The sequence below is a fragment of the Octopus bimaculoides genome, chromosome 3 (assembly GCF_001194135.2).
Source record: "Octopus bimaculoides isolate UCB-OBI-ISO-001 chromosome 3, ASM119413v2, whole genome shotgun sequence".
In the NCBI taxonomy this organism is placed as follows: domain Eukaryota; kingdom Metazoa; phylum Mollusca; class Cephalopoda; order Octopoda; family Octopodidae; genus Octopus; species Octopus bimaculoides.
This window is the reverse complement of record NC_068983.1, coordinates 35,621,640-35,640,705: the sequence shown is the minus strand read 5'-3', so window position 1 is coordinate 35,640,705 and position 19,066 is coordinate 35,621,640. Positions and strand designations below refer to the sequence as shown.

At 36.0% G+C, this 19,066-nt stretch overlaps 1 protein-coding gene across 10 annotated transcripts in view; it reads left to right on the top strand.

The window, feature by feature from the left end:
* Window positions 1–18,735, top strand: part of LOC106877319 (tyrosine-protein kinase CSK) — a 342,382-nt gene extending 323,647 nt beyond the window's left edge. For all 10 annotated transcript variants that reach the window (XM_052966138.1, XM_052966139.1, XM_052966143.1 and 7 more), the window contains 7 exons: window positions 4,774–4,942; window positions 7,182–7,284; window positions 11,484–11,642; window positions 12,742–12,841; window positions 13,871–13,966; window positions 15,851–15,937; window positions 17,153–18,735. In XM_052966138.1, coding sequence (XP_052822098.1) covers window positions 4,774–4,942; window positions 7,182–7,284; window positions 11,484–11,642; window positions 12,742–12,841; window positions 13,871–13,966; window positions 15,851–15,937; window positions 17,153–17,329 — 891 coding nt within the window. In that variant the 3' untranslated portion in view covers window positions 17,330–18,735. The remainder of the gene's footprint in view (window positions 1–4,773; window positions 4,943–7,181; window positions 7,285–11,483; window positions 11,643–12,741; window positions 12,842–13,870; window positions 13,967–15,850; window positions 15,938–17,152) is intronic.
* Window positions 18,736–19,066: the final 331 nt, after the last annotated feature.

Here is a 19,066-nt window from a genome sequence, read left to right as displayed (position 1 = left end):
ATCGATTGTAAATTTTGTCTGCACAGTTACCTATCGGTATAGTGGTCATTTGCAAACTCCAGAGGCGACACTTTCATTTCCCTTTACTCCAAACGTCACACATTGTTATTTCAATTGGGTCATGCCCTTCCAATTGCTATAGATCCGTAATGCATCTTACAGCTGTGCCTGTCACCTGTATGGTGAGGAATCCTACATGTATTGGGAATGTGTGTGTGTGCGTCTGTCTGTCTGTCTGTGTGAATCCCTAACCCTGGCAACGCCAGGTATTTCTGCTAGTATAAGATAAATTCCTTCAAATGCTAAGTAGTTGATGACTTTTGTTACCTAGTTGACCTAATTAGCAGTGGAGGTGAGTGTTTTTTCCACAAGTGCATCTGCCAGAGCAAGAAATAAGTAGAAGTCTGATAAGAGAGTTACTTCTCTCCAAATGCTGAGTTATTTCATGATGCCTGTGTATGAAGTGTGATACTACATGGTAGCAAAACAACAACTTTGAATGCGGAGAATACGTGAAGGCTGGAAAGAAATTAGTTAAACACGCTTTGATGGATGTGTCATGTCTGTGTGCATGAACGTTGTTATACAAATGAGCGGAGAGAGAAACTGGATATAAGGAGAATTATATGTAATGTGCAAACGACAAGGCTACACTAGTATGACTGTGTGATATGTACAAAAACTGACAGCTGCATGAAGAAGTAACAGATACCTAAAGTGAGTGGAACCTGTGGAAATGGGAAACTTGGGAAGACATGGGACACCCATTATGTTCCTGTTAAGTCATCATCTGCTTCCTGCTCTCACCCATTTGATATCCTTTCATCTCTCTATCACTGTACCATGCCACCCATATTCATATTCAATGCCCTCCAATCACAATCCCTATCATTCTGCACTCTCTCATCATATGCTGTTAAAAAGAGCATCCAAATATAGAAATCATACCAAAAATGGAGCATATGAACAAGACCTGGTTTTTTGAACCATTTAGATGAGGTGTTGACTTTGGATAAAAACTAACTTATTAGCTTATGACAAAGTATCCAACTCATACCAGCATGGCAAGTAGATGTGAAATGATGATGTGTGTGTGTCTCTGCGAGTATATACATGTAGATATGTCTTTTCTACAGTAATTTTCTGCATTTTCGTGCAGCTGAAGATTGCTCTTCATATTGCATTTAATGTAATGCTCGCATTACTTAAATAAATTGGAGTAGCATGAAACGTGCGTACTGCAATCACCTTTGAAATCCGTGTTGCTTGTTTTTTGATTTTGATCACCTATCCTTTTGGGATACGATATTCGGGTGCCTACGCATAAGTACCATATTCAACCTTGAATCTATATATATATATGTATATGTAAACCACATTATAGATTTTTTTTAAAAAAAACTTCAGGGAGGAATTTGGCATACTAAATAAGCCTGGCATATTGTGATATATGTATTGAAAATATTTGAGCTTCTAAGATTATTTGAGCAACTAGTCAACAGCTCCCTGTAGGCATTTATAAAAATCTATAAATAAGCAAGGGAGGTAACTCCAATAATTGATCAAAATTGTAATTCAATTATTGTTGTGAATCCTGTTTGAAGTCAATTAGTGAAAGCGGTTACTTGATAACTGATGCAATTCCAGCTATACATGAAAATTAGCTGCAAAATGTATTTCTAGAACTTCCAAATCACATCATGGTTTGTACACATAATGGTGATGGATGTGTAGCAAATTGAAAATTTCAAGTATAAATTTCTTGAAAAATTTCAAAAATTCTTTCGCTTATCTTTTAAAACAAAGATTAGTTCAATCATTAGAGAAGAACTAAAGTTATTGTTAATGTACTCTAGATCTGTTGTAGCAGGACAACTTTGTAACTGAAACTGTGTGATTGAATATAATGGACAAATATATAAGCCAATATCTATACCATTTCTTTGTCTTTTATCTTGTTTCAGTCATTGGACTGCAACCATGCTGGAGCACCACCTTGAAGGGTTTAGTTGAACAAATCAACTCTAGTATTTATTGTTTTTAGGTTTAGTATTTACTCTGTTGGTCTCTTTTGCCGAACTGCTAAGTTATGAGAGCATAAACCAACCAACAGTTGTTTTCAAGCTGTGGTGGAACACGCACACACAACAGGCTTCCACACTGTTTTCATCTGCCAGGTTCACTCACAAGGCATTGGCCAACCAGGGACTATAGTAGAAAATATTTGCCCCTGGTGCCACGCAATGAGACTGAACCCAAAACCATGTGGTTGTAAAGTGAGCTTCTTAACCATGTAGCCATGTTTCCATCTGGGCAAAAAAAGAAAAAAAAAGAAAAACAAAGAATCAACCCCATATTTTTTTTCTGACCTCATAGAGTTTGTAATGTCATTAGTTGACATTTCACTCAATTGTCCATGCAATGTTGTTTAAAATCTTGTGTTGTTATGACAGCAGGAGCAGGTGAGGAGCCGACAGAATCATCACCATGCCAGGCAAAATGCTAAGAAGCATCTCGTTCATCTTTATGCTCTGAGTTTGAATTCTCTTGAGGTTGACTTTACTGTTCATCCTTTCGGAATCAGTAAAATAAATACCAGTTCAGCCCTGGGGATCAATGTAATTGATTTAGCTCTCCATCCTCCCAAAATTGCTGGCTTTGCGCCAAAACTTGAAACCATTTTTAGTACAGCAGAAATACTCTCTAATACAATTACAGTATCTGAAGTACACTGCTTAGTACAGTGGTTTCTAACCTTTTCACTACCAAGAACCCCTTTTATTTAAATGAGTTTTCCCACAGACCCCCAAAATATCGAAAGGTCTGTCAGCTTAACATCTTCATAGACCTTCAGTACTACCTTTGTGGACCACCAGGGGTCTGCAGACCACATGTTGGGAACTACTGGCTTAGTACATCAAAATCTATTATAATTTAATGATCCCTATATAATGTAATTTCAAATGTTTCCAAAAAGTTTCTGACAATTCTACATTTGGACAGCTGTGTAATATCAGTCTGAACTTAAAATACGAATATGCTTAACAGTTCTGTTCTGCAATTAATTTCTCACTGAAAATATTCAAGAGTAAGAAAACTGTATCACTTCATTTGTCATTAGTTTCTCCTCAGTTTGAATCTTTTATGTAGTAAACTTTATATTAAAACTTTCTATCTATACAATTGAATTGATTAAAATAGGGTTTAATATCAATACACCCAAGTATAGCTGTGTGGTATTTAGTTCCCCTTCCAACTACATGGTTTTAGGTTCAGTCCCACTGCATAGCACCTTAGGCAATGTTTTATACCAAAGCCATGGGCCAACCAAAGCCTTGTGAGTGGATTCAGTAGACTGTAACTGAAAGAAGCCTTTCATGTGCGTGTGTGTGTGTGTGTATAATTAAGATTCTGTTGAATTAGATACTTAAATTGAAGCATCTTGCTAGGTTGCACACCAAAACAATATTAATTAAATATTGAATATCAAGACTTCGTGCAGGGGTGTTTGTACCTGACATTCTTGCCATATGTGCAGACAATACACCCCAGCTAAGTGAAGGTATCCACTCTTAATTCAGACATGTACTTTTTATAAAGGTACTTTCTATAGCATTTCTGAAGTGCAGATTCCAAGTTAGGCGAATAAAATATAAATGAGTAAGAAAGATATACAGGTGTCAATTCATTACGGCTGTTTCAAGCGACTCCTTTAATTGATTAATGAAAACATTGCATCATTTGAAAGAAACCATTTTGGTCAGATGATCACATAGATTTCAAACATAAAGGATATAACCATTTCCTTAACATTTTAACATCACAGAAACTCAAAATATTGACATTGTTTCTTTTGTCATGTCTGCCACAGATGTGAATATGTTAAGGAAATGGTTTATGTTTGAAGTCTATGCAGTCATCTGACAAGAACAGTTTCTTTCAAAGGATGTAATGTTTCCTTTAATCAATTTAAGGAGTCGCTTGAAATGGCTGTAATGAATTGACAGGTGTACATTTTTGTTACTTGTGTGTGTATGTATATATGTATGTATATATGTGCGTGTGTCTTTGTGTTTGACCTCCACTACTGCTTGACAACTGGTGTTGGTTTCTTTACATTCCCATAACTTAGCAGTTCAGCTAAAGAGACTGACAGAATAAATACCAGGGCGATTCATTTGCCTAAGACCCTTCAAAGCAGTGCCCCAGCTTGGCTGCAGTCCAATGACTGAAACAAGTAAAAGATTATCTCCATGAAAACATAACAGACAGGTTATAATGTAATATAATAATCATGGGCCTTGATGCTTGCTATATCAAGATGTTCAATACTTTACATTCTTAGTCAATGCAGCTCTGTAACTCTGTACAATACTGTAACTCTAATAATTATTTTCTGAGAAATTTCGATTTAGTTAAAAAAAATGTTTGTGAATATAACTTATAAATTGCCTTTTTTTTAAAAACAAACTGTTTTACCTATAGTTTCAAAATAGCAATTTTATTCCATGCATAGAATTTTTTAAAATTTTCATTTTCAAATGTAAATTATCTGAAAAATATACTTCCTTATATTATGTTAATATCTGTTTTAAATTCTTAATATGGGAATTTTGCATGATTCTGCAGATGTCGCTTTTAAATTCTTTAATAATTCAATACATATAAATAATAGCTAAATGATGTAAATTCTTTATAGAACATATAATCCATGTAAAGTTTGTTACAGTGTAGCAGATGTGTTATTTATGCTTGCTATTTCTGATGTTGCAGCACTATGAGAAAGATGCTGATGGCTTGTGTACAAGACTTTCTAAACCACTTTGGAAAACCGGTAATAATTTCACAACAGTTGATTTTAAGGATTTTGAAAGAGGTGGCTGGGTAATTAATGCTGAATACCTTGAAATTAAAGAACCTATTGGTAAAGGAGAATTTGGTGGTAAGTATTAGTTTTAAAGTTAGTATTATTTCCATGTTCTGTTAGCCACTAACTATAACATTTTTCTTTTTTAAGTGAAAACCTGTGTCTCTTCGAAAATAGAAAAAAAAAAAAAAATTCTATATTTTACTTGTTTCAGTCACTGGACTGCAGCTATGCTGAAGTAATGCCTTGAATGATTTTAGTTGAACAGATTATTCTCCAGGACCTGTTTCAAGTCTGGTACTTATTTTATTGGTCTCTTTGCCCAAACCACTAAGTTATGGGCGTGTGAACAAACCAACTTCTGTTGTTGAGTGGTGAGGGGGAAAACACAGGCAAGGACACAAACACATGGATATATACAGCAGACTTCTACACAGTTTCCATTTACCAAATTCATTCACAAGGCATTTGTCAGTCCCAAGCTATAATAGAAAACTCTTGCCCAAAGTGCAGCACAGTGGGATTGAACCTACAGCCATGTGGTTGCAAACTGAATTTCCTAACCTCACTGTCATGCCTGTGTCTATTTTTTTTTTTTTTGTTACAATACAGTTGGGAAATTTTCTCTATTTTAAATGCTTTATACAGAATAGATGTCTTTTTCTTTTTTTCTTTTTTTTTCACTTTGTGCTTTAATTTTAAAAGCGAGACATTTTATAATGTTGTCTCTCAATTTTATATTCTGTAAATTATAAGGTTTTGAAGATCCTTTAATATTATTGAGAACATGATACCCTTCTGATACTGTTACCATAAAAAAAAATGTGTGCTCTGTAAACTGGTTGGTGTTGAGGAGGGCATCCAGCCATAGGAACCAGATGAAAAATGAATAACAAATGAGATGTGAACCTCTGGCTAGGTAACCCCCAAATAGTGGAGATGCAAAGCTTAGTGATCAGGGCATTGGACTCATGGTCATAAGATTGTGGTTTTGATTCCTGGACTAGGCAATGCATTGTGTTCTTGAGCAACACACTTCATTTCACATTACATCCTGTGGAGAACATATCCATCACAGAAACCCAGGATATCAGCTTAAAAATAATATGTGCTGGTTCCAACTATAACAATCATCATCTTCATCATCATCATCGTTTAACGTCTGCTTTCCATGCTAGCATGGGTTGGACGATTTGACTGAGGACTGGTGAAACCAGATGGCTACACCAGGCTCCAATCTGATTTGGCAGAGTTTCTACAGCTGGATGCCCTTCCTAACGCCAACCACTCAGAGAGTGTAGTAGGTGCTTTTACGTGTCACCTGCACGAAGGCCAGTCAGGAGTTACTGGCAACGGCCAAGCTCAAAATGGTGTATTTTATGTGCTACCTGCACAGGAGCCAGTCCAGCAGTACTGGTAATGAACTCGCTCAAATGTCTTTTCACGTGCCACTGGCACAAGTGCCAGGAAGGCAACGTTGGTAAGGTCACGCTCAAATGGTGCTATTTACGTGCCACTGGCACGAAAACCAGACAGCTGGTACTATGGCAACGATCATGCTCAGACGGTGCTCTTAGTGATTTACTGGTACTGGTGCCATCACGATTTCGCTTTCTGTTCAATATATACCTGCACGGAAAGCAGGTATAAAAGGACACCATTGATGATGATGATAATGATGTCTGTGTTTGAAATACAAAAAAAAAACCTAAAGCTGCATATCTGTGTTTTGCAGATTTTTGTTAAATAAAAATATTAATGAATATTTTTTTTAAGGAGAGGTATAGTTAACTGAATTAACATCTGGTACCGTGTAAAAAGAATTGGTGCTGATGCCACATAAAAAGCATTCAGTACACTCTAAAGTAATTGGTATTAGGAAGGGCATCTAACCATCAAAACCATGCTAGAACAGACAGTGGAGCTTGGTGCTGCCCCTCACCTTACCAGCTCCTGTCAAACCATCCAACCCATGCCAGCATGAAAAACAGACGTTAAAGTGTAATGAGGATGCTTTAAATCCAATTTGTAATGTATTTTTTGGGATGTGAATTAGTAGAATTGTAAAGCTAAGAGAGCCATTAGGATATAGAAATTTTAATTAAAATGTAACGACGCTCTTTTGGGTCATTATCATAGAGTTTCTTTTTATCAAACAACAATTTCAGTTCTATATTTAAGAGATGAGGAATTATGTACATTATTTACATTTGACGGATATTTGTCCTCATCTTGATGAGGACAAATATCCATGAAATGTAAATAATGAAGCAACAATTTATTCATATTTCACTTTTGTTAATTTTACTAACAGATGTATATAAAGGCTGCTACAACCAACAGCTGGTTGCTGTGAAACAACTAAAAGACAGGAACAGAGCAGCGCAGACTTTTCTTAAAGAAGCATCCGTGATGACGTAAGTTATTTAACATTTTTTTGTTTGTTTGGCTTAAGTTTACCTTTTTCCTTCATTGTGATAGTATTGATGTTTTACTGCTACCATGACAACCAATGTTATTTTATTCTTTAAGTATAAGTTTGAAAGCTGATTCTATGAAGGGTAGTCACAACTAAGTGAAATCTCCAGGCAGTTTAAATGCACAGGTCTCTGATACCCAAGTGGCTAAAACGTGTCAGCAGAAGGGCACTCAGGAGTCATGACTTAGATGTGGCCCAGTCCTCTTAAAGTGTAAGAAATTAAGGGTCAAAACATTTTCCTGAGGTGGGTTTCTTCTCTGAAGACCTTCTGCTGTTCAGCTCTCTTGAGAGCTTATCAGTTATCCTTGTTGATGACAGCAATATTGTGATGATAACACGACCTTGCATAAATGTTGAAGTGTAGTGTGGCTGAAATCTATGAAATGCATGAAGATGACTGCAAGAGTAAAGGAGCAACTCAGAACTTGGAGAGTGAAAAGTTCTCAAGACATGCAACAGCCATTAACAAGCAGTGAATAATGATATAAGAACACCTTCTTGTACTGTAAAGTTACCTATGACACAAACAGCATAGGCGAGCCAATGTGGAAGCCTCCAAGTCATTGCTTGATTTTCTAAAAATAGAACCCTAATTCTCTCAAATCACATTCTAACATCTTAAAAAAAGGACACATTGAACATGTGGTCCTTCATATACAGAAAGATGGGATAGACAGTGTTTCATCACAGAGCTGACCTGGAACTAAATAACAAAAGCAAGAACAGCAGCAATCAGAAAATATGTCGCCTGACTGGCTCCTGTGCCAGTGGCACGTAAAAAGCACCATTCGAGTGCAGTCGTTACCAGTGCCGCTTGACTGGCCCCCTTGCCAGTGGCACGTAAAAAGCACCCACTACACTCTCAGAGTGGTTGGTGTTAGGAAGGGCGTCCAGCTATAGAAACTTTGCCAGATCAGATTAGAGCATGGTGCAGCCTACTGGCTTGCTAGTCCTCAGTCAAATCATTCAACCCATGCCAGCATGGAAAACGGACGTTAAATGAAGATGATGATGATTGTGACTGGTATCTCATTTGTTACCATATTTCTATTGAAATACTCTGCTTCTGTTTCATTTTAATTTTAAAAATAAGGAAGAATTTAGTAAAATAATTTTGTTATATTGGTATTTGGGAAGTAAATTAAAATGCAGTTTTGATGGAAAGTTTAAATTTCAATCACTTTAAAACAGGAAGCTTCTGTGATAGAACCAGGGGTGGTTTTAGGCAAGTTTGTTGCAAAAGAGTTAGATACACCATTACTAACTGGCACTCCACTGGTTATGACAATGAGGGTTCCAGTTGTTCTGGTCAACAGAACAGCCTACTCATGGAATTAACTTGCAAATGGCTGAGCATTCCACAGAATGTGATAAAACTGGCCCTTTGAAATATAGTTACTAAATATTTTTGTCAGCTGAGTGGACTGGAGCAATGTGAAATGAAGTGTCTTGCTCAAGGACACAACGTACCACCGGGAATCAAACTCACAACCTTACAACCATTAGCCAAATACCCTAACCACTAACCCATGTACTTTCACAACATTACTATATCTGTGTGATTAAGAGAAAGTCAGTTTGTAAAACAAAAGGAATTGTGTTTGTGATAAACTGCCGCTTGTTTTGAACAAGAACTTGAATGAAAACAGTTTATCAAATAGCATTAAGCTTATGCAAACACTTTAGTCGGTTGTTGTGAATTTATGTAAAGGTGTTTTAGAGTTAGGCATCAAAGGCTGGTTAAGATCAAAACAGAGTAATTCAATCAATAACATTTCATTTAAAATAACAAGAGAGAGAGAAATCATCTCAGCTTATTATTTTCATTGATTTTTACTTTTATTGATCTCTGACTGCTGAGCTGTAAATTAAAATTAACACCAATTGTCTCAATGCCAGGCTCTTGTACATGTTAGTGTATAGTATGTTGTTGTAAAAAAAAAATGGTTTCATGGGTATGGTGCAAAAAAACTCATTAGTCTCTAACTGTTCCTCTGTACTTTTTAGTTAATGCATGAATTGGGTTGTTTTTTTTTTTTAACATAGGAATGTGCATTGTACTGGTGCCATGTTAAAAGCATTCAGTACATTCCTTAAAGTTGTTAGCGTTAGGAAGGGCATCCAACTGCAGAAATCATGTTAAAACTAGCAATTGGTGCTTAGTGCAGCTCTCCTGCTTGCAACCTCCTGTCATACCATCCACCCCTTGTTAGCATGGAAAGTGGATATTAAATGATGAGGATAAATAGATTTCCTAATTAAGGATTACATTAAGGAAGTTGTACATTCTCATTACACAAACTTGCATGAATCTTTGTAGGTGTCAAATTCTTCCATTTACCTTTTCATGCTTGACTGGTTAATAGCAGGAGAGTCATTTAGATTACTTAGATAAGTTTCAGCCAAAGTTGGCTCAGGCCATGTCTAATTTAATAGCACCAACTATTCCAACAATATACAAATGACTAAATTTGTGTCAACCAGTCCATTGATATTAACATGAAAAGTTAAATATAATTTACATATGTATGTATCTTTGTGTGTATGTGTAAAACAAGGTTCATTCAAAGCTTTACTTTTTACTATTTTTGCCTCCACTGTTTATCAAAATTCTAAACAACTCTCTATGAAATAACATGATACATTCAGGTCATGTCTTTAATATGTATGCAATACTAAAGTTAATTTCTTTACGTATGCAGTCTACGTGGTATAACTCCACAAAATGAATTAACTTAAACATTTCCCATCTTCAAATTAACTTGTATAATCCACAGGTTGTTTTAAGGTCATATTTCTTACATGAATTTTTTATGTAGTTATAAAATTTCAACATCTCTCTTTCTGTCCTATATTTCAAGTGTTTGATCTGCAGTTATTTTCCCACCATAATTGCATGTCTCACATGACTGAATACAACCATTTTTATGTTGTATTTTTAAACTTTTATAGTGATAAAAAATGTGAAACTCATTTGTTGAAGTGTTATTGAAGTCTGGACAAGGCAAAATACTTTCTGTGTTATAACCGCAGTGATTGCATAAATTAACTGCTTTTAATAGAAACACTGCAAATCCTTTGCTTCATTAAATGTAGATTATTTTGTATGTAGGAAAATATTTACTTCCATCTTCAGTTATCATTTCGGTATTTTCTCAGTTGAGGGATCTTTATCTTGCAAGTTGCTTGGCAACCCCATTGGCACTAGTGCTACATAAAAAGAAAACACCCGGTACACTCTGTAAAGTGGCTGGTGTTAGGAAGGGCATCCAACCATAGAAACCATGCCAAAGCAGACGATGGAGCAGGTACAGTTTTCTGGTTTGCCTGCTCCTATCAAACCATCCAACTTATGCCAGCATGGAAGATGGATGTTAAATAATGATGATAATGCAATATTTTCATCATTTTTGCCTCAAAATAACATATAGTTCATCTATTGAATATTTATGTATGTATATTTGTCTAGATACATATGCATATGTAAAAATATATGTATGCATATTTGTCTAGATACATATGCATGTGTAAAAATATATACATCATTTTCTTCTTTTTGAGAGGTAAAGAAAATATAATTAAGTTTAAAGAAGAAAGTTCATAAATTTCATTTTTCATATGAAAGTTTTTTGATGGAATTTTTTTTTACAGTAGGACATTTATACAAGGTATGGCACAAAAAAAATTCAGCTTCACCATTTGTGACAATCATTTGAATAGTACCCACGATGTAGTTCTCAGGGAGATTCAGCTTGACACAGAGTGTAATGACAAGGCTGGTTCTTTGAAATATCGGTGCTAAATGGACTGGAGCAACATGAAATAAAGTGTCTTGCTCAAGGACACAACAGACCATCAAGAATCAAAACTCGTGACCAAAACCCTTACCACTAAGCCATACACCTCTGCTAGGACACCATCTGCTTAACTTCACTAGTTCCATACCAATAACCATATGGGAGGGAAAGAAAACACTTGCTTAAAAGTTACATCCAATGGTATTCTATTTCATTGTGCTTGAACTTGTGAACAACAAATATTGAAAGAGATGCAGCAGGCTTATATCATTAAATTAAGAGGAATATTTTACTGAGTTTTATATTCAAATGAATTTTAATTTTTTAAACTTCATTACAGGTCAATGAGACATCCAAATCTTGTGCAGCTTATTGGTGTAGTGCTTGGAGAAAACATTTTTCTTGTCACTGAATTTATGGGAAAGGGAAACCTTGTCGAATACCTTCGATCACGAGGGAGAAGTGTTATCACTAAGAGGGACCAAATAAACTTTGCAACGTAAGTTTCGTAACAATTTTTTTTTTTGCTACAGATAAAACTATTCATATCTCAGTTGCAATCTGAGAAGTGGATTTCTAGGTTTGTATCAAGAATGCTTAATAAATTACTTTATTATTTTGTAATTTAACAACTTGTTTTTCTTTTTTCTCATATAGGATCGACAATATTCTTTGTGTAGTTAGCCTTGATATTGGTTAGAAGACTTTTGTTTTCTACAAATCTTGAAAGTTATACTTAGGTCTCTGGAACAAAACAGATTTACCCATAAGTCCACTGATGAGTGGTTGGTGTTAGGAAGGGCATCCAGCTGTAAAAATCCTGCCAAAACAGTCACAGAAGTCTGGTGCAGGCTTCAGCCTGGCCAGCTCTTGTGGTACTATTCCACCCATGCTAGTATGGAAGGCAGACATTAAATGATGATGATGGAAAGGTTTCATACATCTTGCAAGTACATGTTTGTGGGACATGTAATAACAGTGCCTGCTAATAGTTTCCTAAAAGTTGTGGGTTTGGTATGGGACCAAAAATCTTGTTACAGAAATATTGGCAAACACATCATTCACTAAGTCTCACAGCTCCATGAATCACATTATATTCATTGCTTAGGTGTAATAACAACATGTAATGTTCTGAAACTCACTGGATTATTGAGGTTTTATCTTCATGTCTTATTTTAAAGGAGTTGGCCCTTGTTTCCTTCAGACCTATGGAAAGATTGTAGTTCAACAATGCAGATAACAAGTTATAAATGGTGAAGATATATATCTCTGATTGTTTTTCGATGGTCAACTAATAAATTAATCCTTTCGATGATACTTTTATCAAGATATTGTTGATGGCTAGATCATGCAAAGACTTGACAGTGAAGTTATTTTCTGCCAGTGATACAGCACAACAGTATTGATGATATGCAATCAAGTCAGCCCTTACTGTTTTGGTTGATTACTCTAAGTACTAACCTGGAAAATAGACACCAATCTGACTTTGTATAAAAATGGTTTAAAAAAATGTAGAAGTATTAATAGTATTAATAGAGATAGATTTATTTCTATTGTGCATTTTTACAATTTTTCTTATTTTGTTATTTCTCAATTAGAGATACATGTGCAGGAATGGCATATTTGGAAGCCAAGAATTTAGTTCATCGGGATCTTGCTGCACGAAATGTTCTAGTTCATGAAGATGGTACTGCTAAAGTGAGTTTCTTTTTTCTTTTTTTTTTATATTCAGTTGTTTTAACTCTGGTTATGGTTAGGCACTTCCTTCAGGAGTTTTACTTGATTGTGGCCGATGCCAGTGCCCCCTGACTGGTCCCATGCTGGTGGCATGTGAAAAGCACTATCTAAACACAATCGATGCCAGGCCCACCTGACTGGCTTCTGTGCCAGTGGAATGTAAAAAGCACCCACTACACTCTCAGAGTGGTTGGCGTTAGGAAGGGCATCCAGCTGTAGAAACATATCTTGCAACAGAATGGAGTGTCATATGCAGCCATGGTGTTATGTGGTGATGTTAAACTGACAAATTAAGTCTCACCACCACTTCAAGTAGGCCATGGTGGGGTTTGAACTTGGAAAACAAATAGCCAGAACAAATATTGCAAAGCATCCTGTTTCATATTCTGACAGGACTGCCTATCCACTACCCAGGATTGGTACTTTTTTTTTTATCAAGCCTGAAAGATAAAAAACCTATGTTGACTTCAGCACAGTTTGATCTCAGTGCAAAGAGTTAGAACAAATGCAGTGAGGCATTCTATTCTATGCTTCAATGACTCTACCCTATAATTTTTCTACCTGTAAATTGTTTGTCTCTACTTAGGTATATGAACTATAAATAGGTTTGTATACAAATACATACATTAATACATTTTTGGTGTTATATATTTATCAAAAACTATTCTTTTGTATTGATGTCTCCAGGTTTCTTCAAATAGGAGAGTATTGCTGAGATCCCCAAAGAAATCTTCTTAATGCTACTTGCATTTTAAGAATGGGTGAGAGCATAAACACAACAGCCTCAGTAATCCTGTAAAGAGCAGCTACCCCAGCTGTTAGTAATTTTGAAAGACATCAAGTCTAATTCAAATTGACAGAAGAATTTCTTGTGTTGTTATTGAATATTTCTTATAAGTTTTCATGAAGATGGTAATAAAACATTATTTATTTATGTTGTTTGTGTATAGTTTATGCTGATTATTTTTATTTCTCTTTAATTCACATTAGGTTTCGGATTTTGGATTAGCCAAATTTGAGTCATTTAGCCAGGAAGGGGGCCGTTTCCCTATCAAATGGACTGCACCTGAAGCTATTCGAAAAAATGTAAGTTTTTAATGTCTTATCATTTTATTTTTAAAACACATGTTGTTGGCCATGTTATTTATTTAATCAGTCAGTTTAAACGTCTGCGTAAAGTTAATAAGTCATAACAGACTGAGGAAGATATCTAAGAACCGTTATACAAAGAATAAATCAAAAACAAAAGCACAACTAGAAACTAGGGAAAAAATGGAGGAAGAAATGGGAACAGATAACAAACAATTAAATGTTTCAGTTGTTAAAATCTTTTTGTAGTTCTCTTGAATTACAAGGTGGTATGAAAAAGTTCCTTGACTAGTTCTGTAACATGCCAACAAATGGCAGTACACAGTTATGAGTGCAGTGAAAGCTAGCAATGATCTTCATGTGGTAGTGTGTCAAGTGACATTGCTGTGTTTACTTTGCAAGTTGTGAAATTTGTGATTTATTTTCCCCATCCCTTATCAATTTTGCTTTGACTTGTGAAAGATTTAAAACAGTTTATATCAATTATTTCTTTTTCTCCTCCCTCTTCAGTTGATTCATCTGCCTTCCTGTAATTGGAGCCTAATATAAGACATCTCTTCAAATTTATTACCTAATTTTTCATGATGAAAAATGCCTTTTCCTTTCTATACAGTTTTAATATTTACTACCTTTTATTTATAAATAAAATTTATTTATAATTTAGGTGTCAAGTTAGCAGAATCATTACTGTGCTGGACAAAATGCTTACCGATATTTCTTCTAACTTTACAATCTGAGGGTCGACTTTGATTTCCATCCTTTTATCCTTTTAGGGTTCAATAAAATAAGTACCAGTCGAGCCCTGGAGTTGATGTAATCCACTAATCCCCTCCTCACGAAATTTCAGGCTTTGTATCTATAGAAAGAATCTATAAATGCTGTAGTGCAGATAATAGTAGATTATTTGACCTTTTGGTAGCTGGAGATATCTATCAATGGGCTACAAGTTCTATTGATTTAGTGGAAGAGAGAATAATAATATCAAGCCCAGTACATAATTGGTAATTATTTTACCAGTGCTAGAAGAATTAGTCAAAGTCAGCTGGATTTGAACTCATGACATAAGGAGCTGTAACTAAAAATCCCAAGGGATTATGCCTGACATTTTAATGATTTTCCCAATGCACCAGCCTAAACTGTTAATAAGTTAACTAACATGTGTGGTGTGTGTGCTACGAAGGGCATCCAGCCATAGAAATCATACCAAAGCAGACATTGGAACTTGGTGCATTCCTCTGACTCACCAGCTCCTATCAAGTTGATGTTGAGGGTGACGATGATGACAACGACGACAATTGTGTGTGTGTGAGAGAGAGAGAAAGAGAGACAGACAGACAGAGACAGAGAGCTGAAGAAATGAAATTTCCATAATCTGCAAGGACTTGTAAAACCAATTTGTAATTCTGACTCCAGATTTAGTTGTGTCAGAAAAGAGAAGTAGCAGCTCCTATACGGTTATTCAGTCTATCACCCTGTAAAAATAAATGCACCCTTTTAAAGCCTAACCAGGCTCATGGGCTTGGTTTCTATGGCATATGTGTTCCCCAGCTGGACGGGACGCCAGTCCATCGCAGCGTTACTCATTTTTATCAGCTGAATGAACTGGAGCAACATGAAATGAAGTGTTTTGCTCAAAAACACAATGCATCGCCTGGTCCAGGAATCGAAACCACAATCTTATGATCATGATGCTGACACCCCTAACCACTAAGCCATTCGCCTCCACCTATCACCCTGTAGCATGCACAAAAGGCATGGCAACTATTTCTTCCATAGCTAAATGAACTATAACATGTACAGTTAAATATTATTTCCAAAGACACATTTGAAGTGATCAAAGAATTTTTTCCTTCTTCCAACTATGATTCTCTATCTTCACAGGTTTTCACCAGTAAATCAGATGTCTGGAGTTTTGGTATATTATTGTGGGAAATATATTCGTTTGGCAGAGTGCCTTATCCACGTATTGTAAGTATAACACACAACCATTTATTTTATTTTTTCATATCCCACATGCCACCTCCCTCTCTACTATAACCCCACTCAGTTGAGGGGTTTCTTTTTTTGTCTTGCTAGTTACTTGGCAACCTCACTAGTGCCAGGGCCATGTAAAAAGCACCCAGTACACTCTGTATAGTGGTTGGCATTAGGAAGGGCATCCAGTCAGAGTAACCATGCCAGTATTTAAATGTATGACTGTTGGGATGTCCTTCCCAATTTGTTTGGATTTCAATAACTCCAAATAAGAACTAACTCAGACTGTGATCTCTGTCCAACCATTTGTAACAATGGAATGCATGTGCAAAATGATTGGTACAGGCATGACTCTGTGGTCAAGAAACTTGCTTCCCAACCACATGGTTCCAGATTCGGTTCCACTGGAAGGCTACAAAGTAAAGTTGACCTCAATCATCATCATCATCATCCATCATTTTGAATCTAGGTTTTGTCCCCGTTAACTGAGGTGGCCAGATCTACCTCAGTGCCATAGCAACTGCCCTCACACCATCTTGCCTGGTTTTAGCCGTACTCCCTTCTCAAGCCACCACCCCACCCAATCTCCTCCATCTATCCCCTCCACATTTTCCTCGGTCTACCTCACTTTCGCTGTCCATTTACCTCAAACTCTATCACCTTCTTCAGAACATGCTCCTCATCCTTCGTCAACCACATGCCCATGCCACCGCACTCCAGTTGCTCTTGCCAGCCGTTCCACTGATTCCTCCAACCACAACATCCCCATCAAGTCCTCAATCCTTCTCAAAATTCAAAGTTCAAAGCAACAATGTTCCTAACTAAATCCTGCACAATATTTTGTTCACCAGTCTATTGATTCTGCTATTCAACCAAATTTGATGCTCTGAAAACTACACCGAAGACTCATGATTAAAACTTGCATGTCTTGGACTTACATGAGATATCCACTGAAATTATCTTAATATTTCCATGTTGATGTTGTTGCTGCATGGAAAAGTAGATATCAAAACACTGATATTTATGTATATCCATAGAGAGCAAAACTAACAGGTAGGTGGTGGACCAGTGGTTACAGTGAGAGAGAGGTGGGGAGGATAAAAGTGATGTGTATCTTTTCATTGTTCTTTTTTCTGTTAATTTCTCTGAAATTCGTTTACCAAATTTTCATTCAAATTTGCTTCTCTTTTCTTTCTCCACCTTATCAAGCCTCTTGCTGAAGTTGTACGACATGTCGAAAGGGGCTACAGAATGGAGACCCCAGACGGCTGCCCTCCTGAAATATACCAAATCATGCGACACACCTGGGATATTGATCCAAATCATCGGCCGTTGTTTCAGGATATCTTGAAAATGTTGCATAATTTACATGCCACCACTGTGTGAATGGAGAACTAAATTAAAGGAAAAAAATTACAAAAAAAAAAGAAGAAAATCAAGCAATTAAAACAAAATCAAACAAAAAAAGAGAAGAAAAATACAGACATTTGTTTTCTTCCTTCACCCCACTCCCACCTCCACTCATTCATTGGTCTTCATATTATTTTCTTGTCTTTTCTTATAATTTTTTTTTTTTGTTTTGTTTTAAAGAAATTTTTTTTCAAAACCATCAAATGCTGCTGCTGCAACTGAAATTGTCGACACTACCCTCAATACTGCTGTAGCTAACCAAAATATTCTTTCATCTCTCAATGTGGAATCTAAATCATCTTTTTTTTTTCTCTTCTTGTTTGCCAGACGTTATGACTAACCATTCAACTAATACATAATTCATGCAGTTGTTTATGTCACTCTGTGCACATCTGTATCCTTATATGTGCATGTATAATTGTGAGAATGTGTGTTTTTATGTGTGCTGACGGATATGTAACTATTGCGTATATATTGAGTATATATTCTTCTTTACACACTCTTGTACACACAAACACACATCTGTATAACTGCAAGTAATCTGTATGTTTATACTCTATATGCATACAATATGTCCTTTATATGTACTTGTGTGTATATGATGTTCATCTCTGTGTTTGCATTTGACTTTCTGTGAAATAGTGTTTGTTTTTAAAATTTGAAACATTTCTCCCTCTTGTTATCTCCCCTTCCACCTCTTATTTCTGTCATTTGATATTCTAGTGTATCTAACTACATTTGCCCCTCTATTACAGTACCCTTTTAAAATCTCCCTTTTATCACTTGCTAAGTTTAACAGTATCCCATTGCCTAAACTCTGATTGGACTTTTATCATTTTTCTCCACTTCAGCCCACCTAAAAATCCCTGTTTCAGCGTTATTGATGAAATAAACGACCAGTTAAGTACAAGGATCTGTTTAATTGGCTTATCTATTTAATTGGCTAATCTCTCCTCTCAAAATCTCAGGCATTGCTCCTATATTAGAAACATTTATCTGACTACGTTACACTCTTCCCCTTAGCATGTCCTAATCCTATTTCTATTTATCCCTATTTGCCCTCCACCCCCAATGTTTCTAATAGAATGTCCCAATCATAATCCCTTCCTACAGATGTTTCTTTTGTAAGCTCCTTACCTAGTATTCCAACACTGTTTCTGTTAATATACTCTTTGATTCTATACATGTCATCATAGCCCCTTCCACCACGCCATTATCTATCTACCATTACCCCCACCTCCACTCCACCAAAATTGCTTTAGTTTCTTTAATTTTCATTATTATATTTTTAATAAAAAATAGCCTTTTTTTCGTTAAACAAAAAACAAAGAAATCAAGTTCCAAATGAAAAAGAAAAAAAAAAGACATTCATTGACCATGTTTTTTTTTGTTGTTTTTTTTTTTCAAATTCTTGTCTCTTCTTTCAACCAATGTTGTGACTATCTAGAGTACATCTAGAATACATCTGGTGTTAATATTGTGCTGCATTCAGAATCCATGCAGTATTCACTTTGTTTGCATCTAAATTACTTCTGGTGTACATCTGGTGTACAGCAGTCACTGGCATATTCCAAAAGACTTCAAGCCAGTTCTTCACTTTTGCTGTGTCTTCAATGTGACCCCCCCTCTCTCTCTCTCTCTCTTTCTTTCTCTCTCTCTCTCTCTCTCTCTCTCTCTCTCTCTCTGCTGTTTGGTGTTGCATGCTACCATTGG